At 38.0% G+C, this 25,292-nt stretch overlaps 1 protein-coding gene and 1 long non-coding RNA gene across 2 annotated transcripts; both read right to left on the bottom strand.

Moving 5' to 3' along the window:
* Positions 1-10,285: 10,285 nt before the first annotated feature.
* On the bottom strand, positions 10,286-16,335 carry LOC110805555 (GDSL esterase/lipase At1g09390). The gene is made up of 5 exons (XM_022011168.2): positions 15,871-16,335; positions 15,534-15,722; positions 15,232-15,392; positions 10,928-11,198; positions 10,286-10,834 (listed from the first exon to the last, which is right to left on the bottom strand). Exons 1-5 carry the CDS (start codon positions 16,118-16,120, stop codon positions 10,593-10,595), a joined length of 1,113 nt encoding a protein of 370 aa, XP_021866860.1. The 5' UTR covers positions 16,121-16,335; the 3' UTR covers positions 10,286-10,592.
* A 1,801-nt stretch (positions 16,336-18,136) lies between these two features.
* Positions 18,137-19,603, bottom strand: LOC130466023 (uncharacterized). Its single transcript, XR_008926043.1, has 3 exons — positions 19,454-19,603; positions 18,537-18,737; positions 18,137-18,439 (listed from the first exon to the last, which is right to left on the bottom strand). It is a non-coding gene; the product is annotated as an uncharacterized lncRNA (long non-coding RNA).
* Positions 19,604-25,292: the final 5,689 nt, after the last annotated feature.

Here is a 25,292-nt window from a genome sequence, read left to right as displayed (position 1 = left end):
GTTCTTGGCAGCAGTCCAATGCGCCTCTCCTGGGTCTGACTGGTATCTGCTCGTAGCACTGAGTGCGTACGCAACATCCGGGCGTGTACATATCATAGCATACATTATTGAACCAATCAATGATGCATATGGAATCCCATTCATTCGTCTACGCTCATCAAGTGTTTTTGGGCACTAAGTCTTGCTTAGAGTCATTCCATGAGACATGGGTAGGTAGCCTCGCTTGGAGTCCGCCATCTTGAACCTATCAAGCACCTTATTGATATAAGTGCTTTGACTAAGTCCAATCATCCTTTTAGATCTATCTCTGTAAATCTTGATGCCCAATATGTACTGTGCTTCTCCTAGATCCTTCATCGAAAAACATTTCCCAAGCCAAATCTTGACAGAGTTCAACATAGGAATGTCATTTCCGATAAGTAATATGTCGTCGACATATAATACTAGGAAAGCAATTTTGCTCCCACTGACCTTCTTGTATACACAAGATTCGTCTGTGTTCTTGATAAAACCAAAGTCACTGACTGCTTCATCAAAACGTATATTCCAGCTCATGGATGCCTGCTTCAATCCGTAGATTGATTTCTTTAGCTTGCATACCTTTTTAGCATTCTTTGGATCCTCAAAACCTTCAGGCTGTGTCATAAACACAGTTTCTGTTAAAACGCCGTTTAAGAAAGCAGTTTTGACATCCATCTGCCATATTTCGTAATCGTAATATGCAGCGATTGCTAACATTATCCGAATAGACTTTAGCATTGCAACTGGTGAAAAAGTTTCATCGTAATCCACACCGTGGACTTGCCTGTAACCTTTTGCAACCAATCTAGCTTTGAAAACTTCAAGTTTCCCATCCTTGTCCTTTTTCAGTTTGAAAACCCATTTGCTTCCAATGGCTTGATAGCCATCTGGCAAATCGACCAAATCCCATACTTGGTTTTCAGACATGGAGTCCAATTCAGATTGCATGGCTTCTTGCCATTGCTTGGAGCTAGGGCTCGTCATAGCTTGTTTGTAAGTCGCAGGTTCATCACTTTCAAGTAATAGAACGTCATAGCTCTCGTTCGTCAAAATACCTAAGTACCTTTCCGGTTGAGATCTATATCTTTGCGATCTACGCGGGGTAACATTTCTAGATTGAGCATGATTCTCACCAGATTCTTCTAAAGATCTATGAGTTTCATCCTGAATGTCATCTTGAGCATTCTCTAGAGTTTGTTGTTCGACTCGAATTTCTTCGAGGTCTACTTTTCTCCCACTTGTCATTTTGGAAATGTGATCTTTCTCCAAAAAGACACCATCTCGAGCAACAAACACCTTGTTCTCAGATGTATTGTAGAAGTAATACCCCTTTGTTTCCTTTGGATAGCCCACAAGGATACATTTGTCAGATTTTGGATGAAGTTTGTCTGAAATTAATCGTTTGACGTATACTTCACATCCCCAAATCTTAAGAAAAGACACATTTGGAGGCTTTCCAAACCATAATTCGTATGGAGTCTTTTCGACAGCTTTAGACGGAGCTCTATTTATAGTGAGTGCAGCTGTATTTAGTGCATGTCCCCAAAATTCTAATGGAAGTTCGGCCTGACCCATCATTGACCTGACCATGTCTAGCAAGGTTCTGTTCCTCCGTTCCGACACACCGTTCCATTGTGGTGTTCCTGGAGGAGTCAATTCTGATAGAATTCCACATTCTTTCAGATGGTCATCAAATTCATAGCTCAGATATTCACCGCCTCTATCAGACCGCAGTTCCTTAATCTTCTTGCCTAATTGATTCTCTACTTCACTCTGAAATTCCTTGAATTTGTCAAAGGATTCAGACTTATGCTTCATTAGGTAGACATAACCATACCTACTGAAGTCATCAGTGAAAGTGATAAAGTAGCTGAAACCACCTCTAGCATTTGTACTCATTGGTCCACATACATCTGTATGGATTAAACCCAATAGTTCATTTGCTCTTTCTCCAACTTTAGAGAAAGGTTGCTTTGTCATTTTGCCAAGTAAACATGATTCGCATTTACCATAATCCTCTAAGTCAAATGGTTCTAGAATTCCTTCCTTTTGAAGTCTTTCTAAGCGTTTCAAGTTTATATGGCCTAATCGACAATGCCACAGATAGGTGAGATCTGAATCATCCTTTTTGGCCTTTTTGGTATTTATGTTATATACTTGTTTGTCGTGATCTAATAAATAAAGTCCATTGACTAATCTAGCAGATCCATAAAACATCTCTTTAAAATAAAACGAACAACTATTGTCTTTTATTAAAAAGGAAAATCCCTTAGCATCTAAGCAAGAAACTGAAATGATGTTTTTAGTAAGACTTGGAACATGGAAACATTCTTCCAGTTCCAAAACTAGCCCGGAGGGCAACGACAAATAGTAAGTTCCTACAGCTAATGCAGCAATCCGTGCTCCATTTCCCACTCGTAGGTCGACTTCACCCTTGCTTAACTTTCTACTTCTTCTTAGTCCCTGTGGATTGGAACATAAGTGTGAGCAACAACCTGTATCTAATACCCAAGAAGTTGAATTAGCAAGTATACAGTCTATAACGAAAATACCTGAAGATGGAACGACTGTTCCGTTCTTCTGATCTTCCTTTAGCTTCAAGCAATCTCTCTTCCAATGCCCCTTCTTCTTGCAGTAGAAGCATTCGGATTCAGAAGTGGGTTGACTGACCTTCCTCTTTACAGATTTGGCGCCAGTTTGCTTAGTTGGGCTGGCCTTGTTGCCACCTTTCTTAGCATTCCTCTTCTTTCCAGATTTCTTGAACTTGCCCCCACGCACCATAAGCACATCATGCTTATCACTTTTGAGCGTCTTTTCAGCGGTCTTCAGCATACCGTGAAGCTCAGTGAGCGTTTTGTCCAGACTATTCATACTGTAGTTCAGTTTGAACTGATCATACCCGCTATGAAGAGAATGGAGGATGGTGTCTATAGCCATTTCCTGAGAAAATTGCTGATCCAGCCGACTCATATTCTCAATGAGTCCAATCATTTTGAGAACATGTGGACTTACGGGCTCGCCTTTCTTAAGCTTGGTCTCAAGAATTTGCCTATGAGTCTCGAATCTTTCGACTCGAGCCAGATCTTGGAACATGTTCTTCAACTCACTGATGATTGTGAAAGCATCTGAGTTGATGAACGTTTTCTGCAGATCCGCACTCATGGTGGCGAGCATTAGACATTTCACATCCTTGTTGGCATCAATCCAACGATTGAGGGCTGCCTGAGTGACCCCGTCGCCTGCAGCTTCAGGCATCGCCTCATCTAGGACATACTCCTTTTCTTCCTGCATAAGAACTATTTGCAAGTTTCTTTGCCAGTCAAGGAAGTTTTTCCCGTTCAACTTCTCCTTTTCGAGAATTGATCGAATGTTGAATGAATTGTTGTTTGCCATATTAAAAAACTACAATTGAAAAGAATAAACAAATAAATAACCATTCACAGTTTCTCTTAATAAACTTAAATTCTAGCATACATGCATAATTCAATGTTTATTAAGCATTTTATTCAAGTTATGTGTTCCGGCAGGTGTGAATAAAATGATTCCAAGATCCTAAAATCATTGAAGAACTAAGCACAGTTTGTCGACTTAATCCTAGAACATCTTAGGTAAGCAAAAGCCTTTTGCTAATAGTCTAGAAACTATTCTTGGTTGATAGGTACGTCTAAGAACTTATTAGGTAAACCTATCGATTTTGCCACGACATAAAAGGACTCCTTACTTATATCGTTGAGTTTCACCAAAACTAACATGTACTCACAATTGTTTGTGTACCTTGCCCCTTTAGGACCAATAAGTAACACCTCGCTGAGCGAAAACTATTACTAGATTGATGTAAAGGATATCCAAGCAAGTGTATATTTTGGCATGGCACCTTTTAACTCAATTTTTAAGTTTGGAACTTAAGGCTCTTACTATGTTGGTTAGATTTTAAGTGAACTAAAATCCTTAATCATGCAACATAATCAAGCCACAATCTTACGCATAATTAAGACATATTTAAAGCAATAAATAACTTAAAGCATGCATAAGATAAATGTGATCTAGTATGGCCCGACTTCATCTTGAAGCTTTGACTTCAAAGTCCGTCTTGAAAATCTTTGGGGAGGCACCATTTTCTTCAAATAGGATAAGCTATAACTAATTACAACTATTTGATGGTACGCAGACCATATTTGAATTGAAAAATAACTTTGGTACTTTAGACCAATTACATTCAAATTAATGGTACGCAGACCATATTTTCTATCCTATTTGGGCCATACTAGTCACTTCATAACCTGCAAAACAGTACATATACAATATATACCATTCACCCATTCATTATCATGAATGGCCCACATAGCTGGTTAGTAAAACACATTATGCATCACGTAAACATTTACAGCAATTAATCAAGGGCACCAATAATCTACCAATTATTCAGTCCTTATTAATTCTAATCAAGTTGTTTTAACCTTAAGGATTTGTAGACCTAATCAAGAGTTTATGACTAAAAAGCGCTCCCACTTAAACCAATAAATTCATATGCTTTACTAATTTTAAACATAAAATGTATTTCTAGTCTAACCGGAAACATACAAATTTAATTAAAATTTAAAGCTCATATAAATTTATAATTGAATCCAAAAAGTTTAATTTAATTTCAGTCGTTATTTAAATTAATTCATGATTTTAATTTTAGTAAAATAATTAGAATAAATAAAATTTATTATAATTACAATATTCAAAATTAAAATCCAAGAAAATAATTTAAATTATTAATTTTAAAATTAATTAAAATTACGTGAACTGAAATTTTCAAATTAAACATTCAAAACGATCTAATCGTAACGCAAACACCCTACGCATTGCACGCCCATGGACCGCACACACACAGCCATTGCTGGCCATGTGCGCGCAGCCCATGCGCTCGTCGCATAGCTGCTGCATCTTCCATCGCAAGCCATCGCACGCTGTGGTGCTCGTTGCGCGCGCGCCAGCGCTCGTCGCACGCGAGCCATCGCTCGCAGTACGCGCGCTCCATAGCTCGCTGTGCGCGCGAGCTATTGCTCGCTGTGCGCGCGAGCCATCGCTCGCTGTGCGCGCGACATCGCTCGCTGTGCGCGCGAACAACGCTGGGCGCATCGCTCGTGGCACGCGAGCTTGCGCTCGCTGCGCGCGAGGCTGCGCGCTCTTGCGCGAGGCAGTGCGCGTTGTGGCGCAGCTCGCTTGCTGCCCACACGCGACTGCCTTGGCTTGCCTTTTGCCCATGCCCATTTGTTCATAGCTCGTGGCCCACGACACAAGGCAGGGCTGCTGCCTTGTGCTCGTGCACCATGCCTTGCTCATTGCATTGGTGCCGCACGGGCGACGAGCTCCCTTGCTCGTCGTCGCATGCCCGCACTATACAACACCCCTTAAGGGTAACACGAAGCGTCCATTGCTTTGTGCGTGCAAGTTATATGAACGAATCGCATAAAAATTTAAAATTTATATTTAAAATTAATGACAAATTAATAAATAATATTAATTTCATAATTTTAGGGCGAAAAATCGAAAATTTATTATTCAATTGATTTCCGATTGTTATGGATTCAAGTCTAGGTCATAAAAATTTAAAATTTATCATAAATTTACAATTTTTATGGTGGTTTTTAATCATAGGTTTCTAATTAAATTATAATTAATTATGAAAATCAAATTAATTCTAAATTATTCTAATTTTCAACAAATTAATCATAATTACAAATTAGATTGCATAATTAACAAGGCTAGGCATTCAAACTTGTTAAACATATACAGTAGGTCAATAAAAAATTCAAGATTTATCAACAAGAATCGCAAATATTTAATTTAACATCTTAAATTTACGAAATTTTGCATTCGAAAAACTAAAACCTTCGAAAAGTCATAGTTAGGCTTCGAATTTGAGAATTCTGGGTTCGGCAGAAAAATATTATTTTTGTCAAAATTTTAGAATGCCTTTTACATGCGGAATTGACACAAAAATCACTCGATTTGGATGAGTAACGAAGAAACTGCCGAAAACCTGCGTACGTATAATTAAATAAACGCAATTTGCAATTAATTAACAATTACGAAAATTAATCACCCCTTTTAATTCTTGCAAATTTGTAATATTTAACCATGTTCATGCAAATTAGATTATGAAAATAATAAGGGGCTCGTGATACCACTGTTAGGTTATGATACATATGATATTACATAAATCATGCGGAAACAACCATTAACCCAGGAATACATATTATTTACACATAATCATATAGCATAATTTAGATGCATACTCTTTGTTGCGTGCCCTGCCTAGCTGCGCCCGAACCGAGCAAGAACAAGTCTTTAGGACTCCAAGTGTCGTCCCTCCGTAGATAGTCCACAGCACGTCCGGATCCGCCTTAAGATTGACCAACTAGAATCGCCCTTAAGGTACTAGAATTTTCGGCACTTTTGAGCAAGATGTGTGACTGAATTTTTCTCTCAAAAACTCACTTTGAATACTTTAAAACTCGTTATAAATTGTGAACCCAGGCCACATATTTATAGGGGTATGGAAAGAGAATTGGAATCCTATTAGGATACGAATTAATTAAACTTAGAATCCTACAAGAACTCTAATTAATTAATTTATCAAATAGAATTAGGAATTTAATCATTAACCGAACTCTGCACGTTTTAGGAATCGTGCATGAACACAAACTCACACACACACACACGGCAGCCACGATGGGCCGCCCATGCACGTGCGTGCGAGCAGCAGCCCACGCAGCGAGGCCCACGCATCCGCGGCCTTGGCGCGCGCTGGGCCTGCCTTGCGGTAGGCCTGGGCGCTGCCTTGGCTGGGCTTGTGGCGCGCGTTTGGCTTGCTGGGCGATGGCCTGGCTTCGAGCTGGGCCCTCGTCCGGCAGCCTCGTCCGATGCTTATTCGTACGATACGCTTCCGATTAAATTTCCGATTCCGGAATTCATTTCCGATACGAACAATATTTAACATTTCCGATTCCGGAATTAATTTCCGTTTCGAACAAATATTTAATATTTCCGTTTCCGGAATTATTTTCCGATTCCGATAATATTTCCGATTCTGACAATATTTCCGTTTCCGGCAATATTTCCGATTCTGGCAATATTTCCATTTCCGATAATATTTTCCGATACGTACCATGTTTCCGTTTTCGGCAACATCTACGACTTGGATAATATTTATATTCCTGATACGATCCATATTTCCGTTTCCGGCAATATCATCGTTTCCGGAGTATTCATTTCTTGCCTGTGACGATCTCAGCTCCCACTGAAACCAAGATTCGTCGATTCCGAATATCCATAGATGGAGTATTTAATGCCATTAAATACTTGATCCGTTTACGTACTATTTGTGTGACCCTACGGGTTCAGTCAAGAGTAAGCTGTGGATTAATATCATTAATTCCACTTGAACTGAAGCGGCCTCTAGCTAGGCATTCAGCTCAGTTGATCTCACTGAATTATTAACTTGTTAATTAATACTGAACCGCATTTATTAGACTTATCATAGAATGCATACTTGGACCAAGGGCATTATTTCCTTCATTTTTAACCTCGTGCAGTAATTTAGATGGTCTTTCTTCGAGTGTCCTAAATTTTCTTCACCTCCAGCTTCAATTTCCATGTAGTTAAAGAAAGTCGTGGATGACAGACCTGGCAGTTGAGCATAAAAGAATGTTAATAAAATAATAGTTTAGGCAAAATGTTTAACTTTACTCAACTTTTACTTCTTCAGACCTGACTTTTAGTACAAAAAGGCTAACTTTAACTTTTAAAACTTTAATTGTCAATAAATTAACTTTAACACCTTATAGTTAATTTCTGTGTTAAAGTTGTTGTTATGTAGGTTAAAGTTAAGGAAATTGTTGTCAAAGTTAAAGACATTCTTCATTCTACTCTAACCTAACTTTTACTTTAAAAAGCTTAAATTTAACTTTTAAAACTTTAATTGTCAATAACTTAACTTTAACACCTTATAGTTAATTTCTGTGTTTAAGTTGTTGTTATGTAGGTTAAAGTTAAGGAAATTGTTGTCAAAGTTAAAGACAGTCTTCATTCTACTCTAACCTAACTTTTACTTTAAAAAGCTTAACTTTAACTGAGATGAGTGTGACTTTTATATTTCCAACTTTTTTCATCTTAGAAGGTGATTGCAGTAACACAAGGATGAGTATCAGAACAATAACTTTTATACAGAACATAAAAGTTTAACTATCAAAATGTAACTATTACCGGATTTTTGCATAGTTTCAACTGCCTCCCTCTTCTCTTCCGTTATTTTCCTTTCAGATCTATGCAAGTAGTGCCATTGACTTCTACTTAAATCATGGTTGTGCATTATCACGTGATTAACAACCTCATATCTGCCTTCAGAATTCATTTTCACTCTCAAGCAAGCCCTACATCGAGTTCTCGTGATCGAAACTTGCCTTGGTTTTCTCTCTTTTTTGGGCACTACAGGAACAACTGTTTGCACTTTTTTCTTTTTGTTCTTTCCATTGTTTGTTACTCCTGCTGCTGAACAAAGATATGTCTTTTCAAGCACGATTCTTGTCCCAACTTTGAATCTCGTGTTTCCTTTCCTTGGAAAATCCAACCTCACTAGCATGTTTTTCGTAGAAACCTAGAAGTTCCTCCACTGTTTCGGCAGTGTATCCCATCAGTGTTCCAACAATATCTTGATCCGGTTCTGTTATTGCAATTACTAAAAATCAGCAGAAATTTTATTATTAAACCCTAACTTTTACGCATAATACTATAACTTTTATTAAAACAAGGCCAACATTTACTAAAACAAGTTTAACTTCTATGCATAGAACTTTAACTTTTACTAAAACAAGGCTAACTTTTACTAAAATAAGCCTAACTTTTACTAAAATAAGCCTAACTTTTACGCATAAAACTATAACTTTTACTACAATAATGGTAACTTTTACTAAAATAAGTCTAACTTTTATGGATAAAACTATAACTTTTACGAAAACAAGCCTTATATCTATTTAAACAAGGCTAACTTGTATGCATCAAACTATAACTTATATGCATAAAACCACAACTGTAAATTCTTTATTAAAATCATGTTAAAAATCTAAGCAAATATTCTAAACTTTACATTTTACATACTTAACTTTTACTCTGAAAACCTCAACTTTAACTTTGATATCTGTAACTTTTTCAAACACCAATTTTTCAGCCAAACCAACACATTTACATAACTTTTACAGGAATATCTCTAACTTTTTCATTCATAACTATAACTTTAACTTTGAACGTATACACTATAACTTTTATGCATAACTATAACTTTACATTTCACATACTTAACTTTTACTCTGAAAACCTCAACTTTAACTTTGATATCTGTAACTTTTTCAAACACCAATACTTCAGCCAAACCAACACATTTACATAACTTTAACAGGAATATCCCTAACTTTTACATTTATAACCATAACTTTAACTTCAAACATATAATTAATTATTCATACCTTCAGAATCAGAAATAATATGTTGTTCTTCAGTTTCCATTGCCTCCTCTTCTTCACGTTCCTGTGCCAAAGCATTGTTTTCGATGCAATTGTTGAGAACGTCCTCCATTGTTGCATCTTGAATATCAGGTTCAACAGGAACTTGGATTCTTTGAGTGGATTGAATCACACTCCTAATTAGGTTTTCCATTAGATATCGATTTCACAATTTCGATCTCCTTGCTGCGTTCTTCTTCCTTCTCTTCAAATTCGATTTCAATTTCGATCGTTTTTGTTCTTTCTCTCTCCTATTTCTGCGTCCTTCTTCCTTCTTCCTTCCTTCTCTTTCTGCGTTTTTTTTCTCTCTCCTCTTTCTGCGGGTTAGTTTTCTTTCTTTGCGTGATTTTTTTGTTCACACTTTGTTTGTTTCCATTCACACGTGCGACAACTTGGTGCACATTAATATTAATGTGCACCTGTTGCACACAAGACATTTTGAATTCCAAATTTTACTATGTCATTATTTTTAATTTGTACATTGTATTTTCTCAAACACACAACGAACATAAATCAATCTTATTCCGTTAAAAATATTTTATGTTTATGAATTATTATTTACGAGTAATTAATAATACTTCGTAAACAAATTTAATCACAACTGTGCGTTGCACAGATCCTAAGCTAGTTGTTTGTGATATGGATCTCATTTTTTACTCTAGTCTAGTCTGATATGATTTTAATAAAAATAAATAGTTAAGAATAAAAAGTGACTTGATACATTTTGATAACAATAATTGGCTTTTGAGTTTTTTTTTACTCTTCAGTTTTATTAGATTGGTAAAAAAAAGTAAATTGTATCTCGAAGTGTAAGTTAGGCCTTAGACGGTGTTTTGTAGAATTTGCAACGAAAACCGTCTACAATTTCGATATTTCCCTCCCTAATAAACCATTTCTGGTTCTGCAACAAGCTCTACAGACTACAGATTTGCAGTTCCAGTAAAATGTTCATGGTCAGTCATATAAATTATAATCATACACCTCTAGCCTCCTGTATTTCAATGAGGAGTTCCAACATGTGGCCTAAACAAGCTTTTTCTTGCAGAAACTTTTCAGGCTAAAGAATGGCGTAGAGTAGTCTCCTGACGTTATCTTAGAAGCAATAACAGCATTGGCTGCCTCAGTGTAATGAACTCCATCCCAGCTCACTGAACCAGACGGATCAACACAAGCACTTGCTGTTGGTTCACCACAAGTCTTCTTGTTTACATAGTTATAGGGAGGTCCTCCATTGCCACAGCAAGCCATTAATGGCTTTTCAAATCCTATAATTAATCACAATATATGCATTATTAATTTGTAAGTCTACAACATTCCCTTCAGAGAAATGTAGCTTAAACTTATAAAAAGAAGCTTACCATATGTCCCTGGATTTGCAAATAGATCATATTTTATAGCATACATATCAATATGCACGATCAAAGCATCCTTGAGTTCGGATCTTATTTTACTACAGAGGTTACTTAACCCGTCATTGAAAGCCTTTGCACCATTGTTATAAAGTGCCAAGCACCCCAATTCATCTAGTTCACTCTCATTCTTCTTTCGCAATGCTAGAGTTTGTGGTAAGCACCCTAATGGCCCGGTATTGTATATCCAAAACTTTCTACCACCAAGTTTGTATAACGCCTGTAAAATAAAGAGGTCAACCCATCAAAATTAACACATCTATATATTATATTAAAAGAGAGGAAATCAATGCGGTGATGACAAATGTCACTCATTGATTGGTCTCTCTTGTAGATATAAAAAAAAATATTATAAAAAATAAAATAATTGATTCTATAATTATTTTGTTAACATTTACCTCAAAAATATATTTGATTATCTTTTCCTCAAAATAAAAAAAAGATTTCATTCTATACATAGGGAATATTTTGTAAATTCTTTTCTACGTTTTGGTAACAAAGATAACCAATATATGATTATCTTTTTATAAAATAATTAATCCATTATACAGAGTACGTAGTAGGATATTTTTTAAAATACGATAGAGTAATCTACCGATTTATACTTACATAATTAGAATACAAATAAGAGTGTATAAAAAAAAAGTTATCATATAATATTGTAACAACTAAATTCGATATTTATAGCCGCCAATTATTGTACTATTTTATATTTTATACGTATTATATTTAGCAACTAAATTGGATAATTATCACCGTCATTGATGGTAATACCTTTAAAAAAAAATACTTTAAAAAAAAAAATTCTCCGTATATAACTTCCTTAAACATGAGAAAAACATGTGTAATCTACCAATTGAGGTTGGCATGAGTGGTTAAGGGCCTCTTGCTCCTTAACCTAGGTCTCGGGTTCGAGCCTTGGGAATGGAAAAAAATCTCAACTGGGAGGGATGCTGCCCACCGAGGTACCCATGCAAACTCCCGCGCGAGATTAGTCCACTCGCCGAAGGCGGTGGGAACTCCTTGTAGTAGAACCGGAAAAAAAAAAAAAACATGTGTAATCTAATCTATCTACTACTCTACTACGTAATTCCTCAATTTTTTGGATGCAACTCTTTGATTTTTACACTAGCTATTATATTCACACATCACTCTACTGTTTCTGTTTTTTGTGATTATTAATATTGCATGACAAACGTACATAGTGTGACATTTTGTTGGATTTGTCTAAATACTTACATAATACTACCATTTTTTCTAATAATTTTAACTTATTGATAATTTATGATATTAATAGTTGAAGTTACTTACTCGCAACTGTGAAAATAAAATTGGTATAACATGAGAGAACCGTCATATAACTAAATGGGTCTCTAACGTATTATAGGGTCCACCACCTCTCCATACATATTTTTGTAGAAAACATTGAATAAAGATTGTAATGCAAATAAAATAAACACTTATTAGAAAGATAATTGCACAGAGTAGAACATAATATTACATTCATAATTTTGTGGAAAAGATTGGATAAAGATTTTAATGCAGATGATATTTTGCATGATGACGGATGGTTAATAATTTCCACAATATTTTTCAAAAATATTTTATAATATGCACTCAAATTTACCAATAAACACGTTTTGCAATTTATTTTTTTTGGAAAAGATTGTATTCGTATTAGAGAACATGCATGTTAAAAAAAAAGTAATTAAGGGTATGTTAGGTAGCCAATATAATTATATGAAGAGAATATAGTATAATTTTGTTAGATAATCACAGATAAATTATAAAGAAACATAGTAATAATATGTAAGAATAATGTTAGGCGTGAGACTGAAATAGAATTGCGCCAAAATACTTAGCTCTAGATGGATTTTAACGAGTAAGTAGATATAAAACCAAAAAGTCAAAAATATCTTTTACAATAGTTACTTAATTTGTGATTCGGGTTTTTTGGAACTAATTCACTTTTTACGTAAAGTAACTATGATTAACATGAATTATCAAATGAGTAGTAATAAAGTTAAAGATTAAAGATATTATATGAGTATTTTCTACTGCTTAATAAATTATGATATTTTTTTTTTTTTTTGGTGTACCATCCGGTTCACCCTTAGGACTAATTTTTTTGGTGCTTAATAAAGTATGTATTGGTGAGTATTTTTAAAAATATATATATTTTTAACTAAAAGAAAGGCGAATCAATGAATGATATTTGTCATCACCATATTTTTCTCTCTTTTAGTATATAGAAAGGATAAGAAGAAATAAAAAAATCCATGCTTTATGATGAATGAGAATATATGATATACTAATAGTTATTGGAAAAAAATAACATCTAAACTATATTTATGATGAAAGAGAATGATAAAATACTTACTTCGTATTGAAAAACTATATGATGAATGAGAATGCTTTATGATGAAAGAGAATGATAAAATATTCATTGCATTAGTTATTTATCAATAACACATGATTAAATATAAATCCAAATTGTAGCATAAATATGGGTCAAAATGTTAAAAGAGATATACCGATCAGAGTAGGAAATGACATATGCACATCATATTCATGTTTTTAGCTTATACGCTAAATTAGTAATAACAAAACAAATAAGTTGAATAGTTATAATGGGGTAATAAACAATTGTGAAAAAGTTAAGCAATAAAAAGCGTAGGTTAAATTTTTTCAAAAGGTCTTGCGCGCACAAGGTGTACAATAAATTTATTGTACACCAAGATAACTTTAACCCTTTTCTTTGTAACTTTAACCTAGTTTTGATTAACTTTTATATTAGTAAAAAAAATTGATAGATAAATATTTTAAATGGTTAAATGATTAATTTTATACATTATTAGTGATTTTGAAGAAATAAGTTTTACTAAAATGAAAAAATTTATCACTTAAAAATAGATAACTTTTACATATATAAGCTTAACTTTTAAGCATTTTGGGTTAACTTTTACTTTGGTGTACAATATTTATCGTACACCCATTGTAAATAAGAATTTGTGAAATTCTTTTAGGACGAAACGATAGATTTACCAAATGTATCATGCATAGCTTTAAGAAAACTAATATCATATTGTAAAATTAGTACCGATTTAATACAATCAATAATAATACCTAATACTCTATAAATTAAATGTGTAACATGGACATGCATTAGAGGTCAAAGAAACGGAGAGAGAAATATAGATTGTGGTTTGAGTGATTAAGGTGGTATATGTACTACGTACTATACTAAAAAGAAGCAAATCGATGTGGAGATGACAAAGTCGCTCTCTGATTTGCGTCTCTTATAACATAAATAATGACTAATTGGTGAAGAGGTGAGTTTGGAATTTATAATGGGCGGGCGACAAGATAAAAGTAGATGTTTGACTAATGTTGACTAACAAATAGAGATTTGCTGCTGGTGGATGGGTATAAGGATAACATGTACCCTAATTATGTATGACACTTTTAAATATTTTCATCAATATTATAGCTAAAACAATCAATTTTTATATTTCGCAATAAACTTATGTCAATATATTTAAAAGTTAGTTGAAAGGAAAAGTGTCTATTTATCAAATATAGGGATGTCAGATTGTCAGTGAGACGGTTTTTTGGGAGATCCCCTTGTGCATTTGTCCCAAGTGGGCAGGGTTGAAGAAAGTTTGGTGGGTGATGGGGTTAAAATATGAATTCGTCGCAGGCAACAGAGCGAGGGTGGATTTTAGATAGGACCTGTCAGCGTCGTTAATCTTCGTCTAAGTGGATAAAGTAAATGAGGTACGTACATTGATGGGGGTGCCTGTGAGAGTATTAAGTAGGTATTACTATCGAAGTAATGGGTGGACGAGATAATTTATGTTTGACACAAGTGGTAATAAAAATAATTTTATCTATGTACATACCCTTATTTATTTTAATTGATTTAATAAATAAGAAACCGAATGAGCAATAACAAATTTATCCATCCTTAATTAGTTTTAATTTGGCGAATATCTTAACACTATTATGATGATAATTGTCTACCATATTTCATAAAAATTTAGGTTTAAAGGACTATATCGTGCATCGCACGGGTACATACTAGTTCTTGTTCTAATTGTCGCTTAAATAAAATGGAATGAGACAGTTAATTAATGAGCCTTTTTCCCGTATAGGAAACTTCAAAGTTCAGGTTTTAATTAATTTGATAGCAGTCATGCAACAACATATATATATATATATATATATATATATATATATATATGTAAACTGACCTTGGTAGAATTTTCAATCCTCTCAAGGATGATTGGAATTTTGTTGACAACTTGTTGATAACTAGAGTTCGCCACAAGAGCAAGGTTAATATCGTTCTGCCCAATGTCGATTGAATAAACAGCATTCCTGAACTCCTTTTCACTCATCATCGATCCCTTACCTACAACAATGTGCAGAATAAGGGAAACTATAATTTCTTGACAAGTTTTAAAGAGATGACCAAAACAGAAGTATGACACACAACCATTTTCTTGTAAGCACAACTGCACAAGCAATACAGAAATGGTAATGAAGATAGCACCTCTTCTCCTGAGCTCTCTTGTACGATTCTGGAAGTGGCCAAATTGGCCTGCCTGAGTGGAAAGTGAGAAGGGGTTGTATAAACTAACTTCAGTAGAAGCACCAGATACAGCAAAGTTTACACCATGAGTAAAATCTGATCCCGAAGATTCTAGGTATGCGCTCAGAAGATCTATCTTCAAGTTCTGACCTGTAAAATAAGCAGAGGAAACTTATATTCTGAAATACTTATACTGATCACCTTTCACAGTTTATACAAAAAACTGAACAAAACCTAACTAAAATGAGCTGTATAATAAGAAATCAGTTACATACTGATAATTGATAAATACACGTACAAATGAAATCAATGTATAGTCGACCATTGCAGAAGCGACCAGTGGGCTTGTGGAAGAACTGTTGACCAGACGGAGGACCTAGATAGAGGCCAAGAGCAGTCATTAGAGCTCCTGGGTCAGAGTTTGAATCCCCAAAATTAAAGAGAACACATTTTGAGTGAGCCAAACTGAGTGCAGGGAGAATCACTAGCATTGATAGATGAAACTGAAATGCAAAAACAAGATGCAGTCTTGCACATTGGTCTCTCATCTCTTCCTTTTCCTTAAATTTGTGTTTCTTAAACAGTTTTGCTTGTTCTTCCTTATTTATATAGTTTTTACATAAACTTTGAAGACGAGTATGAAGATGGAGAAGATAGCTAACTGTATTTCTAGGTGAAGATATCAAGAGACAAGCATAACCATCACTCTAGCTATCAGTGACTAGTTTAAGAACCACTTGCCTATATTCTCTTTGCTAAAAAGAGGATGAATATGCAAATTGACAATTAATATCATTAGAAGAGAAAAGAGGATGAACTCAAGTTGTATACAATATAATATACCACAGATCATGGATTCATAAGCCGAGATCTAAAAGAAATATAAATAAGCATTGACTTAGTCCATTTGCACAACCTAGTTGTATCGGTGTCATGTGGATCATTAAGAATTTCAGCATAATTAAACCTTAACAAAAGAAAACAACTTATTCGATTAAAATATTAGCAATCTTCATAGAGAGAAAGTAAAGCATTAATTAGGATTAAAAAGTTTAAAACTCAAGCTAATACATTAGATGTCGATGATCTAATATTTCCAAATTAAACTAAAACGAAAAGAGTGTCAAATTTATCAACACACTTACATTTCTCCATGGTGAATATTAATTGTTTGGGCTCCCAATTTACCATCAATTGGGCCACTAAGTCCAAAGCCCAAGGGCTCAATATAGCAACATCAAACCCACAAGCACTACAGTCCAAAAGGCTATTCAGCCACCAATCAAGGCCCAAGGCCCACTTGCAATAAATGACCTAAGGGCAATCATTGCACGAACACTATAAATAAGCCGTCATGGCTCACATACCAAGGTACGTCCATTTTCACGCCTTAAGACTACTCTTCTGGGGAATTTCTCTCTCTAGAATCTGAGCATTGTTCTTACTTAGGCATCGGAGGGGCTTTCCTCGGAAACACCCCCGAGGCTAGTAACTTGTTTACTGTGCAGGTTGATTTGGACACAATACATTCGAGCTAGCAAGATCTTCAACACATACAAAAGGGCCTTCATTCGAAGCCCATTGTTTCATCCACTTCAATACCGGAACAATTTGGCGCCGTCTGTGGGGAAGAACACTTGAAAGCTCCGGAAAAAAAAAACACTTCACTTTCCACGTAAAAAATGGAAATGCCCAACAATAACAACCAGGTGGGAGATGTCCTTGTCCAAACGGATTCGGAATCCGATGGAGGCGAACAGCTACACTCAGTGGCGAGGTCGCAACCAACAAGGGCCACCGCCACGACTAGCAGACCACTCCCCTCTCGAGAAGAGCTCGCCGCGGCCATGACCATCATGCAGAACTTCCTCTTCAACGAGAAAGAACAAGCCCAGGCAGCAGCAAGGCGAGAGGCGAGGAGAGTCAGGCGACAGGTATTGCTAAACATGCCCTCGACTGACGAGGACAATGTGAGACCCGAGCAAGATCTCTCCACAATGTCAGGAACACACACTAGTGGAAAAAGGGTCATTTGCATCGCACTTTTAAGCACATTTGCGTCGCACATCGTGCGTGGCAAAAGCTCTCGACGCAAATGACTAAAAGTCATTTGCGTCGCACATTTGTGCGACGCAAATGAACCTTATTTGCGTCGCACATTTAGCAAATGTGCGTTGCAAATGACTTTTCAGCACCATGCCTGAAAAGTCATTTGCAACGCACATTAGCTAAATGTGCGACGCAAATGACTTTTCAGCACCATGCCTAAAAAGTCATTTGCAACGCACATTAGCTAAATGTGCGACGCAAATGACTTTTAGGCAGAAAAAAAAAAGTCATTTGCCACGCACATTAGCTAAATGTGCGTTGCAAATGACTTTTTTTTTAAAAAAAAAATTCGTTTTTTAATATTTTAGTTACAACCCAATAAAAGGCAAATTCACCATAGATCACCCAACATGTTGATAACCTAACTACACTTTTAACATAAAAGTTTAAGTGAACCATAAACGAATGAGGCCCAAGATATCATTCAAGCAGATGAAAAAAACTCCATTGTCAGACCAAAATCAAACAAATTACAGCGTTCGTGCGACACTAAGACAAACAGGGAGGACTTCTCCTGGACGCTTCAAAATTTCAATTACCAAATCAATTTGAGAGTTGAGATCATGCTTGGATAAGCAACTTCCCATGACACACGTAGCACGCAGCGTCAGCGTCAGCGTATTCAAAGACAAATGAGGGAACCATTCAAGAGTCCCAAGAGCAAGATCAAAGGCGACAATTCTCACAAGTTTAGCGGATTGAAGAGCAATTGTTACCGAGTTTGTTTCCCTTTCTCAAGTTTTAACTTTTCAGTTCTCCTACAATAAAAATTTAGAAATTCATTAATTATCTGAACAGCTTGTTTTCAGTCTCAAGAAATGATTCAAACCTACCCAGATCAACAAAAAAACTAACATTAGGTTCATATTTCTCACTAACTGCGCCACCTTTTTGTTTCTGGAATTGGATGTACCGCAATGTGCTTGCAAAGAAAGCTTCAGCAGCAGAATCTGTTGCCGCATTATCACTTTGCATCTCTGTAGTAATTAATTCCATTAGATCCTGGATTGTATTGACGGTGATTTGGTTGTTTCCCTTCTCAAAAACAGTTAACATCTGCAAAGAGCACATATTCACAGCATAAAAAGCCTTCCATTAGTATTGTATATTCTTCTTCCATTCTTTATTACAGCAACATAATCTCCAAGAGACGTAAGTTTAAAATTACAACTTACGCTTTAGTCCAACTCTGAATCTACATAGATTCAGATTTTAGGATTGGTTATCCAAGTCACATAAAAAGACAAGTCCCATACCAATTTAGTATGTAGTCTCCCGACTCTAAGAAATAGATCGATTCAGTGGCAGCTAACATCTAAGAAGAAGTACCACAAACTCTTACAAGCAACATACCAAAGTGAATGCCATAAATTTTGAATCAAATCCCATACTTGCATCAGATTTCCAAGAACATCAATATATGAAAGAGCTACTGCAAACTACAACAAAGCCTCATAGGAACGCTGAACAAACAAACTCAGACCCTAACTTTCCAAAGAAAAACCCATCCAAATTCTACTAGTAAACCAATTAAAAAGAATAGTTGAAAGCTAACCATCAAAAGAACTTATATTACTAAGAATTGGACATGGAAAACAATTGAAAAAGTCTTACTTATTTCAAAAAGTAACAAAGAATGTTACAGAGTTCACTACTGGACACTGGGACAGTCCGCAATTATGCATATTTGTACTAGTGTTTGTTAGCCTTGAAATTTTGGATTATATGACGAGGATAGAAGACAAATTCAGTACATATTAGCAAAGGTGTACCTGAATATCATAGGCAGGTTCAGGGCGGAAGGTTCAGGGCAATGAACCGGCAAAAACCAATAAGACTTGAGTATGTGTTAGGGTCCCTGATGAGTTTTCTCCAAACCATGATCAGTATCAGCCTTGTCATGACGCTAGCAGGAGGCATGTTTCAGCTTCTTATCATGTGCACGAGGTCCCATAAACTGTCACGAAACAGAGAAGCATTATGTTACCATTAGTTTTTGAGTAACAAACATACAAAGACATGTTCAGGATTCAGAAAAATAGCAACATTAGTGGATATTATATAGAGCAACAGACGATGAACTAACTTGCTGCACTAAACACAAAACTTCAGCACAATTTTGAGAATATATAGAGCAGCGTCAGGTGACCTGAATCCATGGCAGCAGTACTATTGGTACTCAGAAACAGCAGCTAAGAACAACAGACAACCAAATACAATAAAGGATCACCCCAACTCTGAACAAGTATCTTAAAATACTACCCGTTTCCTCTCCACAAAAGAGTTACAAAGAACGAGCTAACTCGGCTTCTTTGATTATCAACACATGTATACACTTGAATTATAGGCCAATGTTACAGTAGAACACATAGAAGTACACTCAAGTAAACGATTAGGCAAATTAAGTCCAATGACTCCGTAGATATAATTGGCGGGGGGGGGGGGGGTGGCTTACTTGCTCTCTGTGAACCTAGGGCTAGGGCGTAAGCACTTCAGGTAGCCATCCCAAGGAACCTTTTTCAGGCCTGCTCTATGAGAGATCATGTCTCTGACCCTGCAAAAAGAAATAGATACAATAGGCAACAAATTGATCCGGTTTCCAACATAACATGTCTATAAAAATGTACCAGAGAGAGAAATATTCATTCACCTCTCGGCAAATTCGATGGGAGTCTCTCCAGGTTTTATTGTTTGGGGCTCTAGATACCAAACATCACAAACAACGGCCCAAGATGTCATTAGCTGAAGCAGGTGTGTATTAAATGACTCCCTGCATATACATAGTTCAGAATTTCCCCAAGATAACCAGACATTCAAAAGAGCAAAGCTATCAAAGATTACCAAACAAATTTTCAGCATGAATTTTTATGTTATCCAATCCACACAACGAGAAACTATTTTATTATATGCTCTGGATAATCAAATAAACAAATTAAACAGAAGACTAGTGAATACATGTATTCCATGATAAATCTGTAGAGTAGAAAATTAGAATATGTAATTAATCTCTTTTAATTAAATGTAAAATTAACAAATCTAGCAATTCAACAGCAATATAAAAAAAAAGGTCACAGTACATCAAATTCAATTCAACACTTAATTTATCATCAAATTCAAATCAATCACTTAATTTATCATCAAATGCACAGGCGCACAACGAAACTCATATAAAAAATTGAAAAAAAATACTTGAATTCACAAACTAACCAACATAACTAAACCACAAATTCATATTAAAAAAATTCAGAGCAAATTAATTAAACATGGAAATCAAGATAGGACATAGAATATACCTGAGCATCAAGGTAGCCAAGGACGGGCGACGAGTTAAACTAGAGCTCCAACACCAACAATTCGTGATCCAGTAGTGTGGTGTGTTTCACAACCTTAAAAAACTAAGCCTTTCTGCTTCAGGATGTAACCTTTCTCCCCGCGCCGAAACCTAGGGTTTCGCCCCTCTTCCCATTTTCGCAGAGCTCGAATTTTCAGAATAAATAGAAAGGGGCGGCTTGGTGAGAGAAGACTTCGAATGGATAAGGTTGATTCTGAATTTTTGAAGGTGAGATGGGAGGTGTTGGAGTTCTGGCAATGGAGATTTGGAAAGGAGGAGGAGAGAGAAGGAGAGGAGGCGAAAAATTTGTTCGACCTGGATCTATGCGAGAAAATAAATGAAAAAATATAAAAGGGTCACTTGCGTTGTTCAATTATACGCGTGTGTCATTTGCATCGCAGATTTGTAAATCTGCGTGGCAAATGACTCTAGGATGCTCCTAGAGTCATTTGCCACGCAGATTTGTAAATCTGCGACGCACTTGATTGAGTCATTTGCCTCGCAGCTTTGTTAATCTGCGATGCAAATGACTCTGGGGGGCATCCTAGAGTCATTTGCCTCGCAGTTTAACAAAGCTGCGACGCAAATGAGTAAATTTTATGCTAAAATTTGTTATTTGCATCACATGTTCAGAATGGCGTGGCAAATGCGGGGATGCAAATAAGCCTTTTTCCACTAGTGACACCTAATGACAAGGTGGAGAGAGAGCACGTGGGATACGCAGCAGAGAGCTGCACAGCAACCAGAGTGGTTCGCAACACCGTCTCCAACACCGCAAGCTCTCCAAAGTGGAGCAAGTGATCACACTCGGATCCGAAGCTCGGTCCATAGCAGACTGCGACCTTCGGTTCATGACAGGCTGGGTAGCCCCTGCGGATCCAGTAGACAACCCGAGGGTAGTGGCCAGTCGAGAAGGAGAAGGAGAAGTGACCGAACTCCTAGCCCCCTACGCGCCCCCGAGCAGTCCCTTGGAGGAAACTCGAGAAGCGAAGGTATCAGGGCGAGGCTAGGAAAGAGAATCATGACTCCAACATCTTCCCCATTCTCGGATGATATTGTCATGGAGACAATTCCCAAAGTAAGACTACCAGCGCACCTGACATACAGCGGAATCACAGATCCGAGGGATCATGTCATCTCTTACGAACAACAAATGTTTCTGAGTCCCTACTCCGAAGCCTGCTGGTGCAAATACTTCCCAACCACGCTGACAGGAGTCGCTGGGGAATGGTTCAGATCGTTGCCGAAGGGATCGATCAAAAGTTGGAAGAAGCTGAAGAAGAGGTTTTGTGTACAGTTCGTGAGCAACAATCGCCCAGAACGAACCACTGCCGAGCTAACCTCTATACAGCAAGAAAGAGACGAGAGCCTGCGAGACTTCATGGCCAGATTCATGAAGGAATCCACCAACATTCCGAACCTGCAACCAGACGTAGCAATCTTCACCTTGAAGCACGCGCTGCGGGAGGGGAAATTCCGAGACAAACTGACAATGAAAAACCCCTCCAAGATAGCGGACGTGCTCCAAATGGCAGATGCGTTCATCAGAACCGAAGAGTTCAACAAGGCAGCAGCAAGGCTAAGAGGTTCCTCGGATCCGAAAGATAACATAACAAATCAGAGTAAGCCCGAGGGCAACTCAAGAAAGGGGAAAGAGAAGGTGGGTGCGAGAGAAGCAAGTCCCAATAGAGATGGGAAGAAGGGTGAATTTCAACCCAAATACACCAACTACACCCCACTCACCATACCCCGAAGAGAAATCTTCAACCTCCACAAGGACGATGAAAAGTGAAAGCTTCCAGACAAGCTCAGGTCAAACCCCCGCCACCGCAACAAGAACAAATGGTGTGAATTCCACGATGACTTCGGCCACACCACCGAGGAGTGTAACTCGTTGAAGGATAACATCGAAGACCTCATCCGACGAGGCTACCTCAAGGGTTACCTGCTCGACCATAGGGCGGAAAGGGAAGAAAAAGAAAAAGCAAAATCTGGTAAGCTGCAAGAGCAAGCCCAGAAAAGGGTCCACGAGACCGAAGGGCAAAAGAAAAAACCAATCCTCGTGGTGTTCGGAGGACAAAGATCCAACAAAGCCAGCAAGAAGCACTTAAGGGCCCTCTCCCACCGAGTCAACTTCAGCAATGTAGGGGAGAATCATCCTACCCCCCGAACATGACTTTCACCGCTGATGATTGCCTCGGGACCCAGTACAAACATGACGACCCGTTGGTGATCGAAATGGATCTCAACAACCACAACGTCCATAAAGTACTAGTCGACGGAGGGAGCGCTGTCAACATCATCTTCAGGAACTGTTTCGAACAGCTCATCCTCGAAGAGGGAGAAGAGTCACTAACCAAGGTCAGTTACCCACTGATCGGATTCAACGGATCCGCAGCTATTCCCCGAGGAAAGATCACCCTACCCGTTACAATCGGCCAAGGCCTGGCGGCAAGAAACATCCGAGAGGAGTTCTTAGTGATGGACTGCGACTCAGTGTATAACGTCATCATGGGACGAACCATGATCCACAAAATACAAGCAGTCCCATCCACATACCATCAGATGATGATGTACGTCTCGGACGCAGGCTTCGCCGAACGGATAAAGGGCGACCAAGAGGTGGCAAGGTCAACTTGCCACACGGCCATCCGAAAGCCGAAGCTAGGAGACAGTCCCGAAGACGAAGATGAGGAGAGTCCTCCCCCAGGTGGAGAAAAGGACGCCAAAAGGAGGAAAGCGGGTCCGAGCAACCTGGTAAAGCCCGCAGAAATTGACGCTCGACCAGAAACCCTTTCCCCCGAATCAGACCAAGAGATGGAAGACATTCCCCTAGAGGATGAGTCGGACAGAGGAGTCCGAATAGGCAAAGGCCTAAGTTCGGGACTCCGAATAGAGTTGATCCAACTGCTAAGGGATCACAAAGACATCTTCGCATGGTCGGCGGCTGACATGCCAGGGATAGATCCGAAGATAATCTGCCACAAGCTGGATGTCAATCCCGAGGCTCGGCCAATCCAGCAGAAGAAAAGGAATTACTTCTCGGAGAAAAACAAAGCTATCGCCGAAGAGGTGAAGAAATTGCAAGAAGCAGGCTTCATCGAGCCGTGCATGTACCCCAAATGGTTGGCCAATGTGGTCATGGTCAAGAAAGCGAATGGCTCATGGCGCATGTGTGTCGATTTCACAGATCTGAATCGAGCCTGTCCAAAAGATTGTTATCCCCTCCCGAGGATAGATCAGCTGGTAGACTCTACCAGTGGCCACGCATTGCTGAGCTTCATGGACGCCTTACCATCAAGTATTCATGCACCCCGACGACAGGGCGAAGACCGCCTTCATCACGAGCGCGGGAGTGTTCAACTACAAAATGATGCCCTTCGGATTGAAAAATGTTGGAGCCACCTACCAAAGACTAGTTGATCACATCTTCGCCGATCAAAAGGGAAGGAACGTCGAGGTTTATGTGGACGATTCCATAGTAAAAAGCGTGAAGGAGGAGGATCACATCAAAGACCTGGCCAAAACCTTCGCCAACCTGAGAAAATACAACATGAAACTGAACCCGAAGAAGTGTGTCTTCGGGGTGAAGTCAAGGAAGTTCCTCGGATTCATGGTAAGCGAAAGGGGAATAAACGCGAACCCGGACAAGGTCCAGGCTGCGCTAGATCTACCCGAACCGAAGACAAAAAGAGACGTGCAAAGGCTAACGGGCAGGTTAGCCGCACTGTCAAGATTCATATAGAAATCTTCGGATAAAGGGGCACCCTTCTTCAAAGCCCTCAAACCCAAAACACTCCCCGGAGGAGAAGCAGAACCCATCAAAAAGAAAGGCGTCCCGAGGAGAGTGGACCCCGAGCTGACATGGGAATAGGAGCAAAAAGATGCATTCCAGCAGCTCAGAACTCACCTAGCTCAACTGCCGACGCTAGCCAGGCCCAAAGAGGGGGAAGCTCTATACTTATACGTCGCAGTCAGCCCCGGGACCGTAAGTGCAGTACTCCTCCAAGAGGAAGAAAGGAAGCAACAGCCAATCTACTTTACAAGCCGAACCCTGACAGATGCCGAAACTCGGTATCCACTCATTGAGAAAGTAGCCTACGCAGTGGTGGTAGCAGCTCGGAAATTAAGGCCCTACTTTGACTCCCGTCAAATAGTGGTGCTAACTGATCAACCACTGGAGAAAGTGCTAGACAAGAAAGAAAGGTCGGGAAGGTTGGCTGCTTGGGCTTTCGAGTTGTCTGAGTTCGGAATCAAGTACCAGCCGAGGACGGCCATCA

Source organism: Spinacia oleracea, chromosome 1 (assembly GCF_020520425.1).
Source record: "Spinacia oleracea cultivar Varoflay chromosome 1, BTI_SOV_V1, whole genome shotgun sequence".
Taxonomy (NCBI): Eukaryota; Viridiplantae; Streptophyta; class Magnoliopsida; order Caryophyllales; family Amaranthaceae; genus Spinacia; species Spinacia oleracea.
Note: the sequence above shows the minus strand (reverse complement) of the source record. Positions and strands in the feature narration are given on the sequence as shown.

Bases quoted from the DNA above. Each gene is read 5' to 3' on its own strand.
- LOC110805555 (XM_022011168.2), bottom strand. From the start codon at position 16,120: ATGAGAGACCAATGTGCAAGACTGCATCTTGTTTTTGCATTTCAGTTT. The intron at 15,723-15,870 runs GTACGTGTATTT...CTTATTTTACAG, and splicing joins ACTATACATTGATTTCATTT to GTCAGAACTTGAAGATAGAT. The intron at 15,393-15,533 runs GTGCTATCTTCA...ACATTGTTGTAG, and splicing joins AAGAGAGCTCAGGAGAAGAG to GTAAGGGATCGATGATGAGT.